The 18,212-nt window shown below is 43.9% G+C and overlaps 1 protein-coding gene across 1 annotated transcript; it reads left to right on the forward strand.

The window, feature by feature from the left end:
- The first annotated feature begins 1 nt into the window (after window position 1).
- Window positions 2-17,315, forward strand: tm6sf2a (transmembrane 6 superfamily member 2a). Its single transcript, XM_079819705.1, has 10 exons — window positions 2-259; window positions 1,086-1,189; window positions 5,325-5,422; window positions 6,704-6,807; window positions 9,168-9,250; window positions 9,349-9,473; window positions 10,764-10,865; window positions 10,955-11,047; window positions 14,296-14,415; window positions 16,214-17,315. The coding sequence occupies exons 1-10, from the start codon at window positions 168-170 to the stop codon at window positions 16,421-16,423; spliced, it is 1,131 nt and encodes a 376-aa protein (XP_079675831.1). The 5' UTR covers window positions 2-167; the 3' UTR covers window positions 16,424-17,315.
- The last annotated feature ends 897 nt before the right edge of the window (window positions 17,316-18,212 follow it).

Raw genomic sequence — 18,212 nt, forward strand, 5'->3', positions numbered from 1 at the left:
CAGTGCTGAGTAAACGACAGGACACGCACACACAGCACAAACCTCAGGGGAATCAAGACATACGATGTGTTGTGTCACTTTATAGATATTTATTTTAATAATTATTGTTTTTTATACATTGCCTGTACAGAGCTCAAGGATATTTGTGTGGATTCCTGATTTGCCAAATGGATCTTCCTCCAGAGATCAGTGTTTTTCTTCTGTCCCTGACAGCACCTTTTATTCTCTACACAATCAACCACGTGTCCTTCTTACAAGAGTAAGTGTGCCTCTTATGACATTATTATACACGATTAAAGATGGCATTTGTATTAAGCCATGCAAACTCGATTTTGTTTCACGGGGTCTTATATTTAGACGTTAGAACTAGCCTTCCTTATTTTGCCAAAAGAGGGCAACCAACCTCTATTTCATGCTCCAAGTCATTCTGAGGTGATCTGATCACTGAGCTCACATTATTAATGCATTGCATTGGTGAGTTCAGCCTCAAAATGCTCTTAATTCAGAAAAAGATGTAGCCTATTACTTGCTTTAAACTATAGATTATTTATACATCATGTTAATATTTAAATATATTACATACACTGTAAAAAAAAAGGTTCTATAAGGCACCAAAAATGGTTCTTGGCCCGTAATCATAGGGGAGACTTTTTTAGTGCTATATAGCACCAATTTTGGTTCTTCAGCGGTTCTTTGACTAAGGTGCTATATAGAACCGCTGAAGAACCAAAATTGATATATATTGAATATAGAACCTTTTTTTTTAGAGTGTACATTAACTATGTTATATTTATTATTTATTATTTATAATATTTATTATTTTACACATTTTGTACTATTTTTTAAGTGCAAGTCAATAGACCTGACTTCATGTATTATAGTCATAAGAATTGAATGGAAATCAGTGCTAACAATCATGGGAATTACACATATGATCTTAAAACAGGCTTATTTTCTTTATGCATATGAGGAGTTTTTCGCTTGTTTTTTCTCTTGTGGTGAAATATGACCTCATTGATCATGCAAGATAAAAACAGGCCTCTGATAATCATTTATGACGCCTCAAACGGTGTTTTCTCGCTCAGTCCACAGGTTATCCTGGCCGTAGGCATCACGGTTCTTACAACGATATTCCTCCTGGCAAACCTCAGCGTCAAGAGCAAAACATCTACTGACCCGCTCTTCTACAGTGAGTCCAATCCTCACTGATATCTAGATCTCAATTATGTCCTCCAAAAACACACTCAGACATCACAGGTGCATTTCACAAACAATTACAAAGAATGGGGTTAAAATTTTTGCCATAAAAGGTTCTATTTAAAGTCCCCATGAAATCAAATTTGAAGTTTTTTGGCTTTTAGTATGAATATGTTAGCCTTACTGTTCTATAAGCTAGTGCGCTCCAAAACAATGACAAAATTCACATTTAGAAGATATAAGCGTTCAAAACATACACCAATAGGGATCAATGATTTGATGACATCACTCTGCACTTCAGCTTCTCATCAGATTTTCTGTCCAATCAAATGCTCTCTAGAATCTGAAGCCCCGCCCCCTAAATTATAAACAGACGCCGAAGCTGCGGCTGAATTCAGTAACAGTTCACTATATAGGAGATGGGGAATGATCAGACAGTGCACTATATAGGGGATGGGGAACTATCAGACAGTTCACTATATAGGAGATGGGGAATGATCAGACAGTTCACTATATAGGAGATGGGGAATGATCAGACAGTTCACTATATAGGGGATATGGAATGATCAGACAGTGCAATATATAGGGGATGGGTAATGATCAGACAGTGCACTTTATAGGGGATATGGAATGATCAGACAGTGCAATATATAGGGGATGGGAATGATCAGACAGTGCAATATATAGGGGATGGGGAATGATCAGACAGTGCAATATATAGGGGATATGGAATGATCAGACAGTGCAATATATAGGGGATATGGAATGATCAGACAGTGCAATATATAGGGGATATGGAATGATCAGACAGTGCAATATATAGGGGATATGGAATGATCAGACAGTGCAATATATAGGGGATATGGAATGATCAGACAGTGCAATATATAGGGGATATGGAATGATCAGACAGTGCAATATATAGGGGATATGGAATGATCAGACAGTGCAATATATAGGGGATATGGAATGATCAGACAGTGCAATATATAGGGGATATGGAATGATCAGACAGTTCACTATATAGGGGATGGGGAATGATCAGACAGTGCTCTATATAGGGGATGGGGAACGATCAGACAGTGCACTATATAGGGGATGGGGAACGATCAGACAGTGCACTATATAGGGGATGGGGAATGATCAGACAGTTCACTATATAGGGGATGGGGAACGATCAGACAGTGCACTATATAGGGGATGGGGAACGATCAGACAGTGCTCTATATAGGGGATGGGGAACGATCAGACAGTGCACTATATAGGGGATGGGGAACGATCAGACAGTGCACTATATAGGGGATGGGGAACGATCAGACAGTGCACTATATAGGGGATAGGGAACGATCAGACAGTGCACTATATAGGGGATGGGGAACGATCAGACAGTGCACTATATAGGGGATGGGGAACGATCAGACAGTGCTCTATATAGGGGATGGGGAACGATCAGACAGTTCACTATATAGGGGATGGGGAACGATCAGACAGTGCACTATATAGGGGATGGGGAATGATCAGACAGTGCACTATATAGGGGATGGGGAATGATCAGACAGTGCACTATATAGGGGATGGGGAACGATCAGACAGTGCACTATATAGGGGATGGGGAACGATCAGACAGTGCTCTATATAGGGGATGGGGAACGATCAGACAGTTCACTATATAGGGGATGGGGAACGATCAGACAGTGCTCTATATAGGGGATAGGGAACGATCAGACAGTGCTCTATATAGGGGATGGGGAATGATCAGACAGTGCACTATATAGGGGATGGGGAACGATCAGACAGTGCACTATATAGGGAATGGGGAGTGATCAGACAGTTCACTATATAGGGGATGGGGAACGATCAGACAGTACACTATATAGGGGATAGGGAACGATCAGACAGTGCACTATATAGGGGATGGGGAACGATCAGACAGTGCTCTATATAGGGGATGGGGAACGATCAGACTGTGCACTATATAGGGGATGGGGAATGATCAGACAGTGCTCTATATAGGGGATGGGGAACGATCAGACAGTGCTCTATATAGGGGATAGGGAACGATCAGACAGTGCACTATATAGGGGATGGGGAATGATCAGACAGTGCACTATATAGGGGATAGGGAATGATCAGACAGTGCACTATATAGGGGATAGGGAATGATCAGACAGTGCACTATATAGGGGATGGGGAACGATCAGACAGTGCACTATATAGGGGATGGGGAACGATCAGACAGTGCACTATATAGGGGATGGGGAACGATCAGACAGTGCTCTATATAGGGGATGGGGAACGATCAGACAGTGCTCTATATAGGGGATGGGGAATGATCAGACAGTGCACTATATAGGGGATAGGGAATGATCAGAGAGTGCACTATATAGGGGATAGGGAATGATCAGACAGTGCTCTATATAGGGGATGGGGAACGATCAGACAGTGCTCTATATAGGGGATGGGGAATGATCAGAGAGTGCACTATATAGGGGATAGGGAATGATCAGACAGTGCTCTATATAGGGGATGGGGAACGATCAGACAGTGCTCTATATAGGGGATGGGGAATGATCAGAGAGTGCACTATATAGGGGATAGGGAATGATCAGACTGTGCTCTATATAGGGGATAGGGAATGATCAGACAGTGCTCTATATAGGGGATAGGGAATGATCAGACAGTGCTCTATATAGGGGATGGGGAATGATCAGACAGTGCACTATATAGGGGATAGGGAATGATCAGACAGTGCTCTATATAGGGGATAGGGAACGATCAGACAGTGCTCTATATAGGGGATGGGGAACGATCAGACAGTGCACTATATAGGGGATAGGGAATGATCAGACAGTGCTCTATATAGGGGATGGGGAACGATCAGACAGTGCTCTATATAGGGGATGGGGAACGATCAGACAGTGCACTATATAGGGGATAGGGAATGATCAGACAGTGCTCTATATTGGGGATGGGGAACGATCAGACAGTGCTCTATATAGGGGATGGGGAATGATCAGACAGTGCACTATATAGGGGATAGGGAATGATCAGACAGTGCTCTATATAGGGGATGGGGAATGATCAGACAGTGCTCTATATAGGGGATAGGGAATGATCAGACAGTGCTCTATATAGGGGATAGGGAATGATCAGACAGTGCTCTATATAGGGGATAGGGAATGATCAGACAGTGCTCTATATAGGGGATAGGGAATGATCAGACAGTGCTCTATATAGGGGATGGGGAATGATCAGACAGTGCTCTATATAGGGGATAGGGAACGATCAGACAGTGCTCTATATAGGGGATAGGGAATGATCAGACAGTGCTCTATATAGGGGATAGGGAACGATCAGACAGTGCTCTATATAGGGGATAGGGAATGATCAGAGAGTGCACTATATAGGGGATAGCAATAATGCTATGCGTTTCAAGGCACTTCGGTGGGACTTTAAGGAGAAATGTTTAACAGGTTATTCAATTTTTTTCTGGTGAATTAAAACAAAGTTAATTAATTAAACCCCTAAAAGGTTCTATATGAAGCGTCTGACGGAACACATTCTATATAGTAATTGTATCTAGAAAGAAATTGTATTTACTTGTAAAACATACTCCTATAATCTTAATTAATCTTATCTCAGGTTTCAGAAATGATCTCAACAGTGTCTCCTTCTGAGCTCAGGTTAGATCCTTACATATATCTTGATGCGTCTCTGAAGAGCGTTCTCAGAGCAGGGCATTTTCATGAGGCCCGTGTCTCTGTCATTGAGTTGGTGGACAGCCACTTAATCAGCTCGCTGTGATCAATCCGTCTCAGCTTCTCTAAAGTCTCTCCAGCCTTTATTTGTCCGGCTGCCAGTGCCTTGAATCCACAAGCGAGTCGACTTTTCCACTTGGGAATGAGGAAACTCTGGTCTGAGGGCCGCGTGATCGAAATCCTCCTTCACCTGGACAACCGTGAGCCATCATTAGCTCGGCTGTTTGGGAGAGAAATCAATAGCTGGCGAGGAAAAGAAAGTGAAAGCCAGACAGAGACGGAGAGACGGAGAGAGGGAGAGATAAACGAGAGCAGAGTGAGAGATGTAGAGCTGAACGTGGTGATGTTTCCAATCCGTGTGTGTTTCAGTGTTTGCAGTGTTTTCCTTCACTTCTGTTATCGGCATCATCAACGCTCTGCAGCAGGACGGGTTCATCAAAGGCTTCATGGACTTTTATATAAGCAATGTGAGAACACACACACACACACACACACACACACACACTGACAAACACACATGCACATGCACACTCACATGCACACACATGGACGTGCACACACTCACTCACACACACGCACACAGACACACAGTCACACAGTCACACACACACACAAACTCTCACACAGACACACATATGCAAGCTCTCCCACAGACACACTCTCACACACACACACACACACACACACAGGCACACACTCTCACAAACACACACACAGGCACACACACACTCTCACACACGCACACTCACACTCACACGCACACAATCACACACAGGCACACACACACTCTCACACACACACACACACACTCACACGCACACAATCACACACAGGCACACACACACTCTCACACACACACACACTCACACTTACACGCACACAATCACACACAGGCACACACACACTCTCACTCACTCACACACACACACACACACACTCACAGACAGACACACTCACACACAGACACACACACGCTCTCACACACATACACACACACACACACACACACGCACTCTCACACATACACACAGATTCATCAAAGGCTTTATGGACTTTATGGAGTGTGTATGGACATTCAAACACACAAAGACACACACACACACACACACACACTCACATACAGATACTCTCACACACAGACACACACTCACACACATACACTCTCACACACACACTCACTCACACGCACACAAACACACTCTCACACACACTCTCACTCACACACACACACACACACACACACACTCACAGACACACACACTCTCACTCACTCACACTCACACACAGACATGGAGTGTGTATGGACATTCAAACACACAAAGACACACACACACACTCACATACAGATACTCTCACACACAGACACACACACACATACACATACACTCTCACACACACACTCACTCACACGCACACAAACACACCCTCTCTCACACACACACACACGCACTCACACACACACACACACACACACACACACACACGCACTCACACACATACACACAGATTCATCAAAGGCTTTATGGGCTTTATTGAGCTTGTATGGACACTCAAACACACACAGACACACACACACCCACACACACACAGATACTCTCTCACACAGACACACTCACACACACACAACCAAGTCCCCATGAGTCTGTGTTTATTCAGGTTGAAGTCCCCACCGGGATAGAAAAACATGAACACACAAATAACTCACACACACACACACTGTATTCATCCTCTCACATCATGTGTTAAAGGGCGAGCCTCACCTGAGCACGGCTCACTGCATCATGATGAGCTACTGGGATGGAGTGGTTCACTACGGTCTGCTGCTCGTCATGATCCACCGCATGAGCGCAGGGTGAGGATGAGCATCATCAGATAAACACACACACCACAACACAGCCAGTGCATCTGAAACACACACACCACAACACAGCCAGTGCATCTGAAACACACACACCACAACACAGCCAGTGCATCTGAAACACACACACCACAACACAGCCAGTGCATCTGAAACACACACACCACAACACAGCCAGTGCATCTGAAACACACACACCACAACACAGCCAGTGCATCTGAAACACACACACCACAACACAGCCAGTGCATCTGAAACACACACACCACAACACAGCCAGTGCATCTGAAACACACACACCACAACACAGCCAGTGCATCTGAAACACACACACCACAACACAGCCAGTGCATCTGAAACACACACACCACAACACAGCCAGTGCATCTGAAACACACACACCACAACACAGCCAGTGCATCTGTGCTGATGCTGACATATGTGTATATATGTGTATGTATATATACATGTGTGGTTATGTTATATATAAATATATAAATACATGTATATTAAAAAATTATATATATATATATAAGTCGAGTCACACGAGCCACTAAGTATATATACACACACATACTCCTGTATATATGAATGTTAATTATATTATATTACATTATAAAAATTAATTATAGCAATATTAAAATGTTATATCTACTATATTAAAAATATTAAATTATCTATTAAATTATTTATTTTCAAAATATTTTACACATTTTACACAATATTTGTATAATGATAAAATATTATGCAATATTTCAGATGATTCACATTGAAAATATTAGTATATATGAATATTAATTATGATAATCATTAATTAAAGCATTTTAATTAAATTATTATATACTATTTAAATTATATATTAACATTTATAAATAACAATTAATTAAATAATTTATACATACATACATACACACACACACACTCTCTCTCTCTATATATATATATATATATATATATATATATATATATATATATATATATATATATATATATATATATATATATATATATATATATATATATATATATATATATATATTTATATATTTATATATAAATGAATGAACTCATATTTATTAAAACTACATATATTATTAATAATCTTAGTATTTTTATATATATAATTAAGTATTGGTTAATTATTTAGCATGGTCAATATATATTGGTCTGTGACTTTTTACAGATGGCCTGTCACACATTCTCACACACACACACACACATGTTGGGTTTTCATGTTTTATGGGGACTTTCCATAGGCGTAATGGTTTTTATACCATACATACCGTATATTCTATCCCCCTACACTGCCCCTAAACCTACCCATCACACACACACACACACACACACACACACACACACACACACACACACTGCCCCTGCCCCTAAACCTACCCATCACACACACACACACACACACTGCCCCTAAACCTACCCATCACACACACACACACACTGCCCCTAAACCTTCCCATCACACACACACACACACACACACTGCCCCTAAACCTACCTATCACACACACACACACACACACACTGCCCCTAAACCTACCCATCACACACACACACACACACACACACACTGCCCCTAAACCTACTCATCACACACACACACACACACACACACTGCCCCTAAACCTACCCATCACACACACACACACACACACACACACTGCCCCTAAACCTACCCATCACACACACACACACACACACACACACACACACACACACACACGCTGCCCCTAAACCTACCCATCACACACACACACACACACACACTGCCCCTAAACCTTCCCATCACACACACACACACACACACACACACACACACACTGCCCCTAAACCTACCCATCACACACACACACACACACACACACACTGCCCCTAAACCTACCCATCACACACACACACTGCCCCTAAACCTACCCATCACACACACACACACACACGCGCACACACACACACACACACACATTGCCCCTAAACCTACCCATCACAGGAGACATTCTGCATTATTACATTTTCAAAAAACATCACTTGTCTGATTTATAAGATGTTTTCTTCATGGGGACCTAAAAATGTCCCCACAAGGACGAGGATTTCGGATATTGCCATCTTTGTGGGGACATCTTGTCCCCATAACGTAGGGATTACCAGTCCACACACACACACACTTATATTAAAGTGATAGTGTTTGAGATGGTGTGTGTGTGTGTGTGTGTGTGTGTGTGTGTGTGTGTGTGTGTGTGTGTGTGTGTGTGTGTGTGTGTTTGTGTTTGTGTGTGTGTGTGTGTGTGTGTGTGTGTGTGTGTGTGTGTGTGTGTGTGTGTGTGTGTGTGTGTGTCCTCATACAGGAAGCCGTTCCGCAGTATGGCTCTCGTATGGGCCGGATCTATGATCGCCAGTCAGATCGTCTTAATCCCAGGCGTTGTAGTTGGTAAGACACTTTGAACATGTTTCTGCTAAAAGTGTTTATTGTCTAATCTATAGGGTCAAACTCAGCTGCATATGCATGTCTTTGTTTCTGTGTTTTAGGTAAATATGGGAAAAACATCCTCCCTGCTTTCTGGAGAAACGCCCCTTCTTTGGTTTTGCCCATATGGGCGGCGGCCAAGCTTCTCAACCGGCCGAGAGAGCTGCCAATCATTCCTGCCGACAAGGTGAAGTTATAGATGATGATGATGGCAAACATTAATATTCATATCAGCACAGCATTGATTCAATCCTCCATGATCCACTGATCAAACCGAGGATAGAAGGTCAAATGGACTTTTATCTTGAATTGTTTTGGCTTTACATATTAATTTAGTAATCCAGCAGTGCCGCACAAATGTAAAAGCGTTTCTGTGTCTTGAGGCGATCACACTAGTTGAGTTTCCTGCAGTGTTAATTTCGTTGACGGATAATTTTCGTCATAATTTTCGTCAACAACCTTTTTTCACTGACGAAAACGAGACGATAACTAAATAAAAACTAGTGTTGGATGACAAAAACTATGACGAAAACTTTTCGTCAACAAATAAAAACGAGACGAAAATGTTAGTGAGGGTCGATTAGGGAAGAGATCCAGTCAGAACTGATGTCCTGTGTCACAGATGAGCACATTTGATCTGAACTGAACACATCCCCAATCCAGCTCCAGAGCGGCTCAATCAATCAATAACACACATTTATGCCAGTCAATTGTTTATGAACTAATGCTGAGGAATAATGACAGTGTTTACTTTACGATGTTTATATAGTAATTTGTTTTAGACGGTTGTATCAATGCATATTTTATCTCCTGAACTTGAATGAGCTCCTGCAACTGCAACAGAGGCGCAGACATTTCAAAATAAGAGTCCATGTGTATTTCGAACTTGTTTGTAATTAAAAGTCACGCGTTATATATTTGTTTTTGGTTACACAATAAACTGTATTTAATTTATTTCCCATTTAATTCATAGTCAGGAGGAAAGACCAGTATTTGACACATATTCAATAAAGTATCAGGGTTATAATAGTTCACTAAAACCATTAAAAAAAATCTTCATTAGTTGAAATTAAATAAATGTTAACTGAAATTTTAAAAAAAAACTTATTTGAAGCTTTAGCTTAACCTGAAATGGCCTAATAACTAAAACAGAAATACAAAGTTATAAAATCTATATAGATGTTTTTAAAAAAACAAGCAAAAAAGTGAATTGAGCTCTATTTTGTGTATATTTAATGTCGAAAACAAAATGATGTCAAAATGTCAGTTCAAGTGACAGTCGGTTATGTAATGCTTAATGTATTACAATTTAACTAAACTCATTAGATTTTATTGAACTAAAACTAGACTAAAACTAAAAACAATTCAGGTGACTAAAATATGACTAAAACTAAAATGCCATTTTAGTCAAAAGACTAGGACTAAAACTAAATCAAAATTTGCTGTCAAAATGAACACTGGTTTCTATGGTCTGCAGGTGGAGGTGGAGCAGAAGCGGGCGCTGTTCTCTCGCCCGGCGGATCTGCTGCTCACACTCGGCCTCTTCGCCACCATCATCTTCACCGCCTTCAGAGGGCTTGTGAGTATCTGCACATCCATCCCTCTGTCCGTTTATCCATCCATCTCTTCCATCACTCATCCTTTTCCTTGCTTTCGTATCTTCATCAGGTTATTCTTGAATGTTCTCTGGACTCTTGTTTTTCCTACATCTACCAGTACGAGCCGTACATGAAGGACAGCGTCGGCTTTCCAAAAGTCATGGTGAGAAATCACACGTTCAGATTTCACATACAATTATAGATATATATATATATATGCCGATCAGTGAAGTGAATAACACTGATGATCTCATGTTAGTGGGTGGGATATATTAGGCAGCAAGTGAACATTTTGTCCTCAGAGTTGATGTGTTAGAAGCAGGAAAAATGGGCAAGTGTAAGGATTTGAGCGAGTTTGACAAGGGCCAGATTGTGACGGGTCAGAGCATCTCCAAAACTGCAGCTCTTGTGGGGTGTTCCCGGTCTGCAGTGGTCAGTCTCTATCAAAAGTGCTCCAAGGAAAGACCAGTGGAGAACCGGCCACAGGGTCATGGAGGACCAGTGGAGAACCGGCCACAGGGTCATGGAGGACCAGTGGAGAACCGGCCACAGGGTCATGAAGGACCAGTGGAGAACCGGCCACAGGGTCATGAAGGAATAGTGGAGAACCGGCCACAGGGTCATGAAGGACCAGTTGAGAACCGGCCACAGGGTCATGAAGGACCAGTTGAGAACCGGCCACAGGGTCATGGAGGACCAGTTGAGAACCGGCCACAGAGTCATGGAGGACCAGTGGAGAACCGGCCACAGGGTCATGAAGGACCAGTGGAGAACCGGCCACAGAGTCATGGAGGACCAGTGGAGAACCGGCCACAGGGTCATGAAGGACCAGTGGAGAACCGGCCACAGAGTCATGGAGGACCAGTGGAGAACCGGCCACAGGGTCATGGAGGACCAGTTGAGAACCGGCCACAGAGTCATGGAGGACCAGTGGAGAACCGGCCACAGGGTCATGAAGGACCAGTGGAGAACCGGCCACAGAGTCATGGAGGACCAGTGGAGAACCGGCCACAGGGTCATGGAGGACCAGTGGAGAACCGGCCACAGGGTCATGAAGGAATAGTGGAGAACCGGCCACAGGGTCATGAAGGACCAGTTGAGAACCGGCCACAGGGTCATGAAGGACCAGTTGAGAACCGGCCACAGGGTCATGGAGGACCAGTTGAGAACCGGCCACAGAGTCATGGAGGACCAGTGGAGAACCGGCCACAGGGTCATGAAGGACCAGTGGAGAACCGGCCACAGGGTCATGAAGGACCAGTGGAGAACCGGCCACAGGGTCATGAAAGACCAGTGGAGAACCGGCCACAGGGTCATGGAGGACCAGTGGAGAACCGGCCACAGGGTCATGGAGGACCAGTGGAGAACCGGCCACAGGGTCATGAAGGAGCAGTGGAGAACCGGCCACAGGGTCATGAAGGAGCAGTGGAGAACCGGCCACAGGGTCATGAAGGACCAGTGGAGAACCAGCCACAGGGTCATGAAGGACCAGTGGAGAACCGGCCACAGGGTCATGAAGGACCAGTGGAGAACCGGCCACAGGGTCATGAAGGACCAGTGGAGAACCGGCCACAGGGTCATGGAGGACCAGTGGAGAACCGGCCACAGGGTCATGAAGGACCAGTGGAGAACCGGCCACAGGGTCATGAAGGACCAGTGGAGAACCGGCCACAGGGTCATGGAGGACCAGTGGAGAACCGGCCACAGGGTCATGAAGAACCAGTGGAGAACCGGCCACAGGGTCATGAAGGACCAGTGGAGAACCGGCCACAGAGTCATGAAGGACCAATGGAGAACCGGCCACAGGGTCATGGGCGGCCGAGGCTCATTGATGCCCGTGGGGAGCGAAGGCTGGATCAAACATACGAGCTACTGGAGCTCAAACTGCTCAAGAAGTTAATGCTGGTTCTGATAGAAAGGTCAGATTACACAGTGCATCTCAGTTTGTTGTGTATGGGGCGGCACAGCCGCTGACCAGTCAGAGTGCCCATGCTGACCCCTGTCCACCACCCAAAGCACCAACAGTGGCACGTGAGCATCAGAACTGGACCATGGAGCAATGGAAGAAGGCGGCCTGGTCTGATGATCACGTGGATGGCCGGGTGTGTGTGTGTGGCTGACCTGGGGAACACATGGCACCAGGTGCATTATGGGAAGAAGGCGAGCTGGTGGAGGCAGTGATGCTTTGGGCAATGTTCTGCTGGGAAACCTTGGGTCCTCCATCATGTGGATGTTACTTTGACACGTTTCACCTACCTAAAGGCCTGTACACACCGGGACGAATATCGCGCGCGCTTATCGCCAGCGTTTTTCGTGCCGTTTTTCGGCGCGTCTTGAGTGTTCACACCCAAGCGATTTTCAAGCTGACACTCGCTTGTCACACAGAAGGAGAAGAGAGACAGTATTTACGTGCTTGCCAAAACCATAGACATATTATGTATATGGACAAAACCATTCACACACTTTTTGCTAACTGGCAAGCAGCATTAGCAGTTCATCTTCTTCTTTGTCTACTTACTACTTCTTCGTCGTATCAATGTGTGCTCGGCAAGACCGTTTTGTGCTTGAGCGCCACCAAGTCGTGTTTTACTGTCACTTCAGCAGCTCCAGGCACGTGAACAAAAGCGCGATCTCATTGGTCGGCCAGTTTTTTACGCGCCGCGCCAAAATAAAAAAACGAACCCGAGGCGTTTTTTTTTTTAAATGACGCTTTTACGCCTGGCGTTTTGCGCGTCGGTGTGAACACTCACATTGGCGCCCATTGTTTAGTCCCGAGGCGTTAAACGTCGGCGATAAACGCGTGCGAAAATCGTCCCGGTGTGAACAGGCCTTAAGCATTGTTGAGCCCATGTCCAGCCTTTGGAGACGGTTTTCCCTGTGGCTGTGGCTCTTTCAGCAGATAATGCGCCGCCACAAAGCACAAATGCTTCAGGAATGGTTTGAGGAGCACAACAACGAGTTTGAGGCGTTGACTTGGCCTCCAAATTCCCCAGATCTCAATCCAATCGAGCATCTGTGGGATGTGCTGAACAAACAAGTCCAATCCATGGAGGCGCCACCTCACAACTTACAGGACTTAAAGGATCTGCTGCTAACATCTTGGTGCCAGATACCACAGCACACCTTCAGGGGTCTAGCGGAGTCCATGCCTCGACGGGTCAGCGAAAGGGGAACCAACACAATATTAGTCATAATGTAATGCCTGATTGATGTATATGGTAATATTATAATGATTTAATTAATGATTATAATAATGAATAGACAATGCACACTTTGAAAATTCACCTGTGGATTTAGCACACTATCTGTATGATTTGAGATGCACTAACACTATGGACAGAATCAGGATTGACAGCCAGTGATATTTACTGAGATCCTGATGATGGACTGATCAGATTTCCTGTCCTTCAGATGCTGGTGTTCCTGTTCTATGTTTTGCCGCTCATGGCAGTGTGTGTTTATGGGCTTTACACTCCGGGATGCACATGGATGTTGGACTGGACGCTGGTCCTCGCAGGAGCTGTAGCTCAGGTAAATACACAGGAACCCATAATAATAATTATACAATTTCTAGTGTTGTATAAAGCAGGGGTTTTCAAACATAAAGTTCTAAGGGGCCCCCAGAAAATTTCAGAGCCTAAAAAGATAAAGCAAAAATGGATAAAGTCTAGCGAACATTCTAACGGTTTCAGTTCTAAATGTTCTTTCCTTTCTGGCCACATACCTTCCAGAATTGTAAATGCTTGTTTTTTATTTTTATTGTGAGTTTTTCTCACTTTAGTCCCCTTTATCTTGCTCAATAGAGTATGTGAGCTGCTTACAAACATTTATTGTGAAAGTTGCTTATACAAATAATTTTTAATTGAACATGTTCTTCTTCAGGTTTATACATCCAACATTAAATATACACTCTTAAAAAAAAGGTTCTATATTGCACCAAAAATGGTTCTTGGCTCGTAATCATAGGGGAACCTTTTTTAGTGCTATATAGCACCAATTTTGGTGCTTCAGTGGTTCTTCAGCAGTTCTTCAGCAGTTCTTCAGTGGTTCTTCAGAGGTTCTTCAGCAGTTCTTCAGAGGTTCTTCAGCGGTTCTTCAGTGGTTCTTCAGAGGTTCTTCAGCGGTTCTTCAGTGGTTCTTCAGAGGTTCTTCAGCAGTTCTTCAGAGGTTCTTCAGAGGTTCTTCAGCGGTTCTTCAGTGGTTCTTCAGTGGTTCTTCAGTGGTTCTTCAGAGGTTCTTCAGCGGTTCTTCAGTGGTTCTTCAGCGGTTCTTCAGTGGTTCTTCAGAGGTTCTTCAGCGGTTCTTCAGTGGTTCTTCAGTGGTTCTTCAGCGGTTCTTCAGTGGTTCTTCAGTGGTTCTTCAGAGGTTCTTCAGCGGTTCTTCAGAGGTTCTTCAGCGGTTCTTCAGAGGTTCTTCAGCGGTTCTTCAGCGGTTCTTCAGAGGTTCTTCAGCGGTTCTTCAGTGGTTCTTCAGTGGTTCTTCAGTGGTTCTTCAGAGGTTCTTCAGCGGTTCTTCAGTGGTTCTTCAGCGGTTCTTCAGTGGTTCTTCAGAGGTTCTTCAGCGGTTCTTCAGCGGTTCTTCAGTGGTTCTTCAGTGGTTCTTCAGAGGTTCTTCAGTGGTTCTTCAGTGGTTCTTCAGCGGTTCTTCAGTGGTTCTTCAGAGGTTCTTCAGCGGTTCTTCAGTGGTTCTTCAGTGGTTCTTCAGAGGTTCCTCAGTGGTTCTTCAGTGGTTCTTCAGTGGTTCTTCAGCAGTTCTTCAGCAGTTCTTCAGCAGTTCTTCAGTGGTTCTTCAGAGGTTCTTCAGCAGTTCTTCAGAGGTTCTTCAGCGGTTCTTCAGAGGTTCTTCAGCGGTTCTTCAGTGGTTCTTCAGCGGTTCTTCAGTGGTTCTTCAGAGGTTCTTCAGCGGTTCTTCAGCGGTTCTTCAGTGGTTCTTCAGAGGTTCTTCAGTGGTTCTTCAGCAGTTCTTCTCCGGTTCTTTGACTAAGGTGCTATATAGCACCTCTGAAGAACCACTGAAGAACCACTGAAGCACCAATATTGGTGCTTTATAGCACTAAAAAAGGTTCCCCTATGATTACGAGCCAAGAACCATTTTTGGTGCCAAATAGAACCTTTTTTTTTAGAGTGTAGCCATTTTAAGTTGAAACAATATGTTGTATTTATAATGTCACCCTTACTGTTATTTAATGTTTTTTCATACATAAAAAAAATATAAGAATTTTTCGAAGGGGGTCCCTCATATTTGGGGGTCCCTGGCATCATGAAGTTTGAAAACCCCTGGTATAAAGCACATGTTGTTGTATGTGACTGTGGATCTGATCTCTCCACAGACCCAGTGGACTCACCTGGGAGCGTCGGTTCACTCGCGCACACCTTTCACCTACCGCATCCCCAGAGAAGAGTGGCGGACGGTGGTCACGCTGAACCTGCTGAACGCCGCGCTGCCCGTCCTGCTCGCCGCCCGCTGCTACATGGATCAGGCCTTCTTCATGAAGAGCGTTCCTCAGGAACAGGCCAGCAACGGCAAGAAGAAGAAGTAGAATCACGGACAATTCACACAAGAACGTGTGTCCTCTTTGCAGGACAGTGCAGCTTGAATTGGGAGCGTTTCAGAAGAGACAGCAGCCGAAACCTCCCCGAATGATCAAGTGACTACATTTGTATCTGCCAATATTAGTGTGTTTTTTAAAATTCATAGTGAGCCCATCGCTCTGGTCCCAGTTAACAGAATGTTGGGAATGTTTCGGAATGTTCTCGGAACGTTCAAAACATACGGTTTCCCTCGGGTCATTTTGACCCGGAACGCATTTTTTAAATTGAGTGTTCATCTGAGTGGTCCAAGACCTTAGGACTTTAGCTGCACTTGATCCACGTATACACAGCAAAAAATGGACTTCAAGGAGTTTTGTGGTTGAAATTATAAAAAGGTAATAAATCTTTCCCTCACGGGTCAATTTGACCCCCTTACGCTGCGTTCACACCAAACGTGAATAGAGCATCAGGAGCGAGTGATTTCAATGTTAAGTCAATGGAAAGGCGCGATGACGTGCGTCTGGAGGTCCTGCGGCGCGATAGACGCGTTTTGCGCGGCGTGATGGACGCGATTCCGCCTCATTTAGGCGTCCAGTTCGCGCTAATGATGCGAATTGTGCGTCTTGCGCGAGTGGTGCTTTTTGTGCATTCACGCGTTTGAAGCGAATTCGTGTCTGACGCCCGAGTTGAAAAATTTGAACTTTGGCGTCAATTCGCGCCGTGTTAACCAATCAGGAGCCTGCTCACTGCTGTCACGTGATAAAGTGACGTGATGAGAAACCGCATAATTAAAAAATACTACTATTGTGTCACAAAATGTAGTTTTAAGACTTTTTCAGGTGGGAATGTAGTTGTTTAAAGCTCAAATCTGTGGTTTATTTATAAAGAGAGTGCCTATTTAAAAAAATAATCTAGTGTTTGTGGAGTTGTGAGCTCCAGTGGATCAGCGGTGCTCATTAACCCCAGTGAGAGCAGCCTTTCCTCAGCCAGTTCTTCTGCCGTCTGCTGCTGCTCTGATGGCCTGTAGCGGCTCGTCTTGTGTGGATCTAACGGCCGATCTTTGGTGTCATGAATCATCATTTGTTGTTTGCCAAATCGTTTTGACTGAGGGCAACGAGAAGTTTCATAACTTTATTTTTTAAGGATATTTGATAATACATGCAGTGAAGATAAAGTAGCCGTTGCCTGGACCACATTTCACATTTTTGGGGCTTCTGCCAGCCGGATCGTCTCGTTGCGAAATGGCTGACATGGATTGTTTTAAAATACGCCGAATAAGCTCAATTTTCCGTCTTTAGCTAGCTTGTAGTCTCAATATATATATATATATATATATATATATATATATATATAGCTCAAATTGAGTAAAGAGCGCTTTTTACAACTTGCCAGACTCACTCACTTTCTTCCATGCAAGATCCTTTTTATACCTGCTTCTATAAAGTATGAAGATGTATCGTACAGCTGCGGGTATCCACATATGATTCTGTCCTCATTGTTATCACTACTAGAGCAAGCTCCTGATTGGTTAACGAATATCCGCCAAAGTTCAGATTTTTTAACTTGTCGCCTCATTCGCGCCGCAGAATGTCTATTCGTGTCTTTGCATTGACTTAACATGTAAATCACTCACGTGAAACGCTTCATTTGTGTCTGGTGTGAACGCAACATAAGGCCATCTAGTGGCAATGTTCATTAAATATCATGTTATATAATTTTTTTTCCCCACAAGAGGTCGGCAAAGACATCGAAATTGATGAGCTGGTTTATGCATGATTTAAAGTCATTTTGAATTTA

This window comes from Gobio gobio, assembly GCF_949357685.1.
Source record: "Gobio gobio genome assembly, chromosome: 6".
In the NCBI taxonomy this organism is placed as follows: Eukaryota; Metazoa; Chordata; class Actinopteri; order Cypriniformes; family Gobionidae; genus Gobio; species Gobio gobio.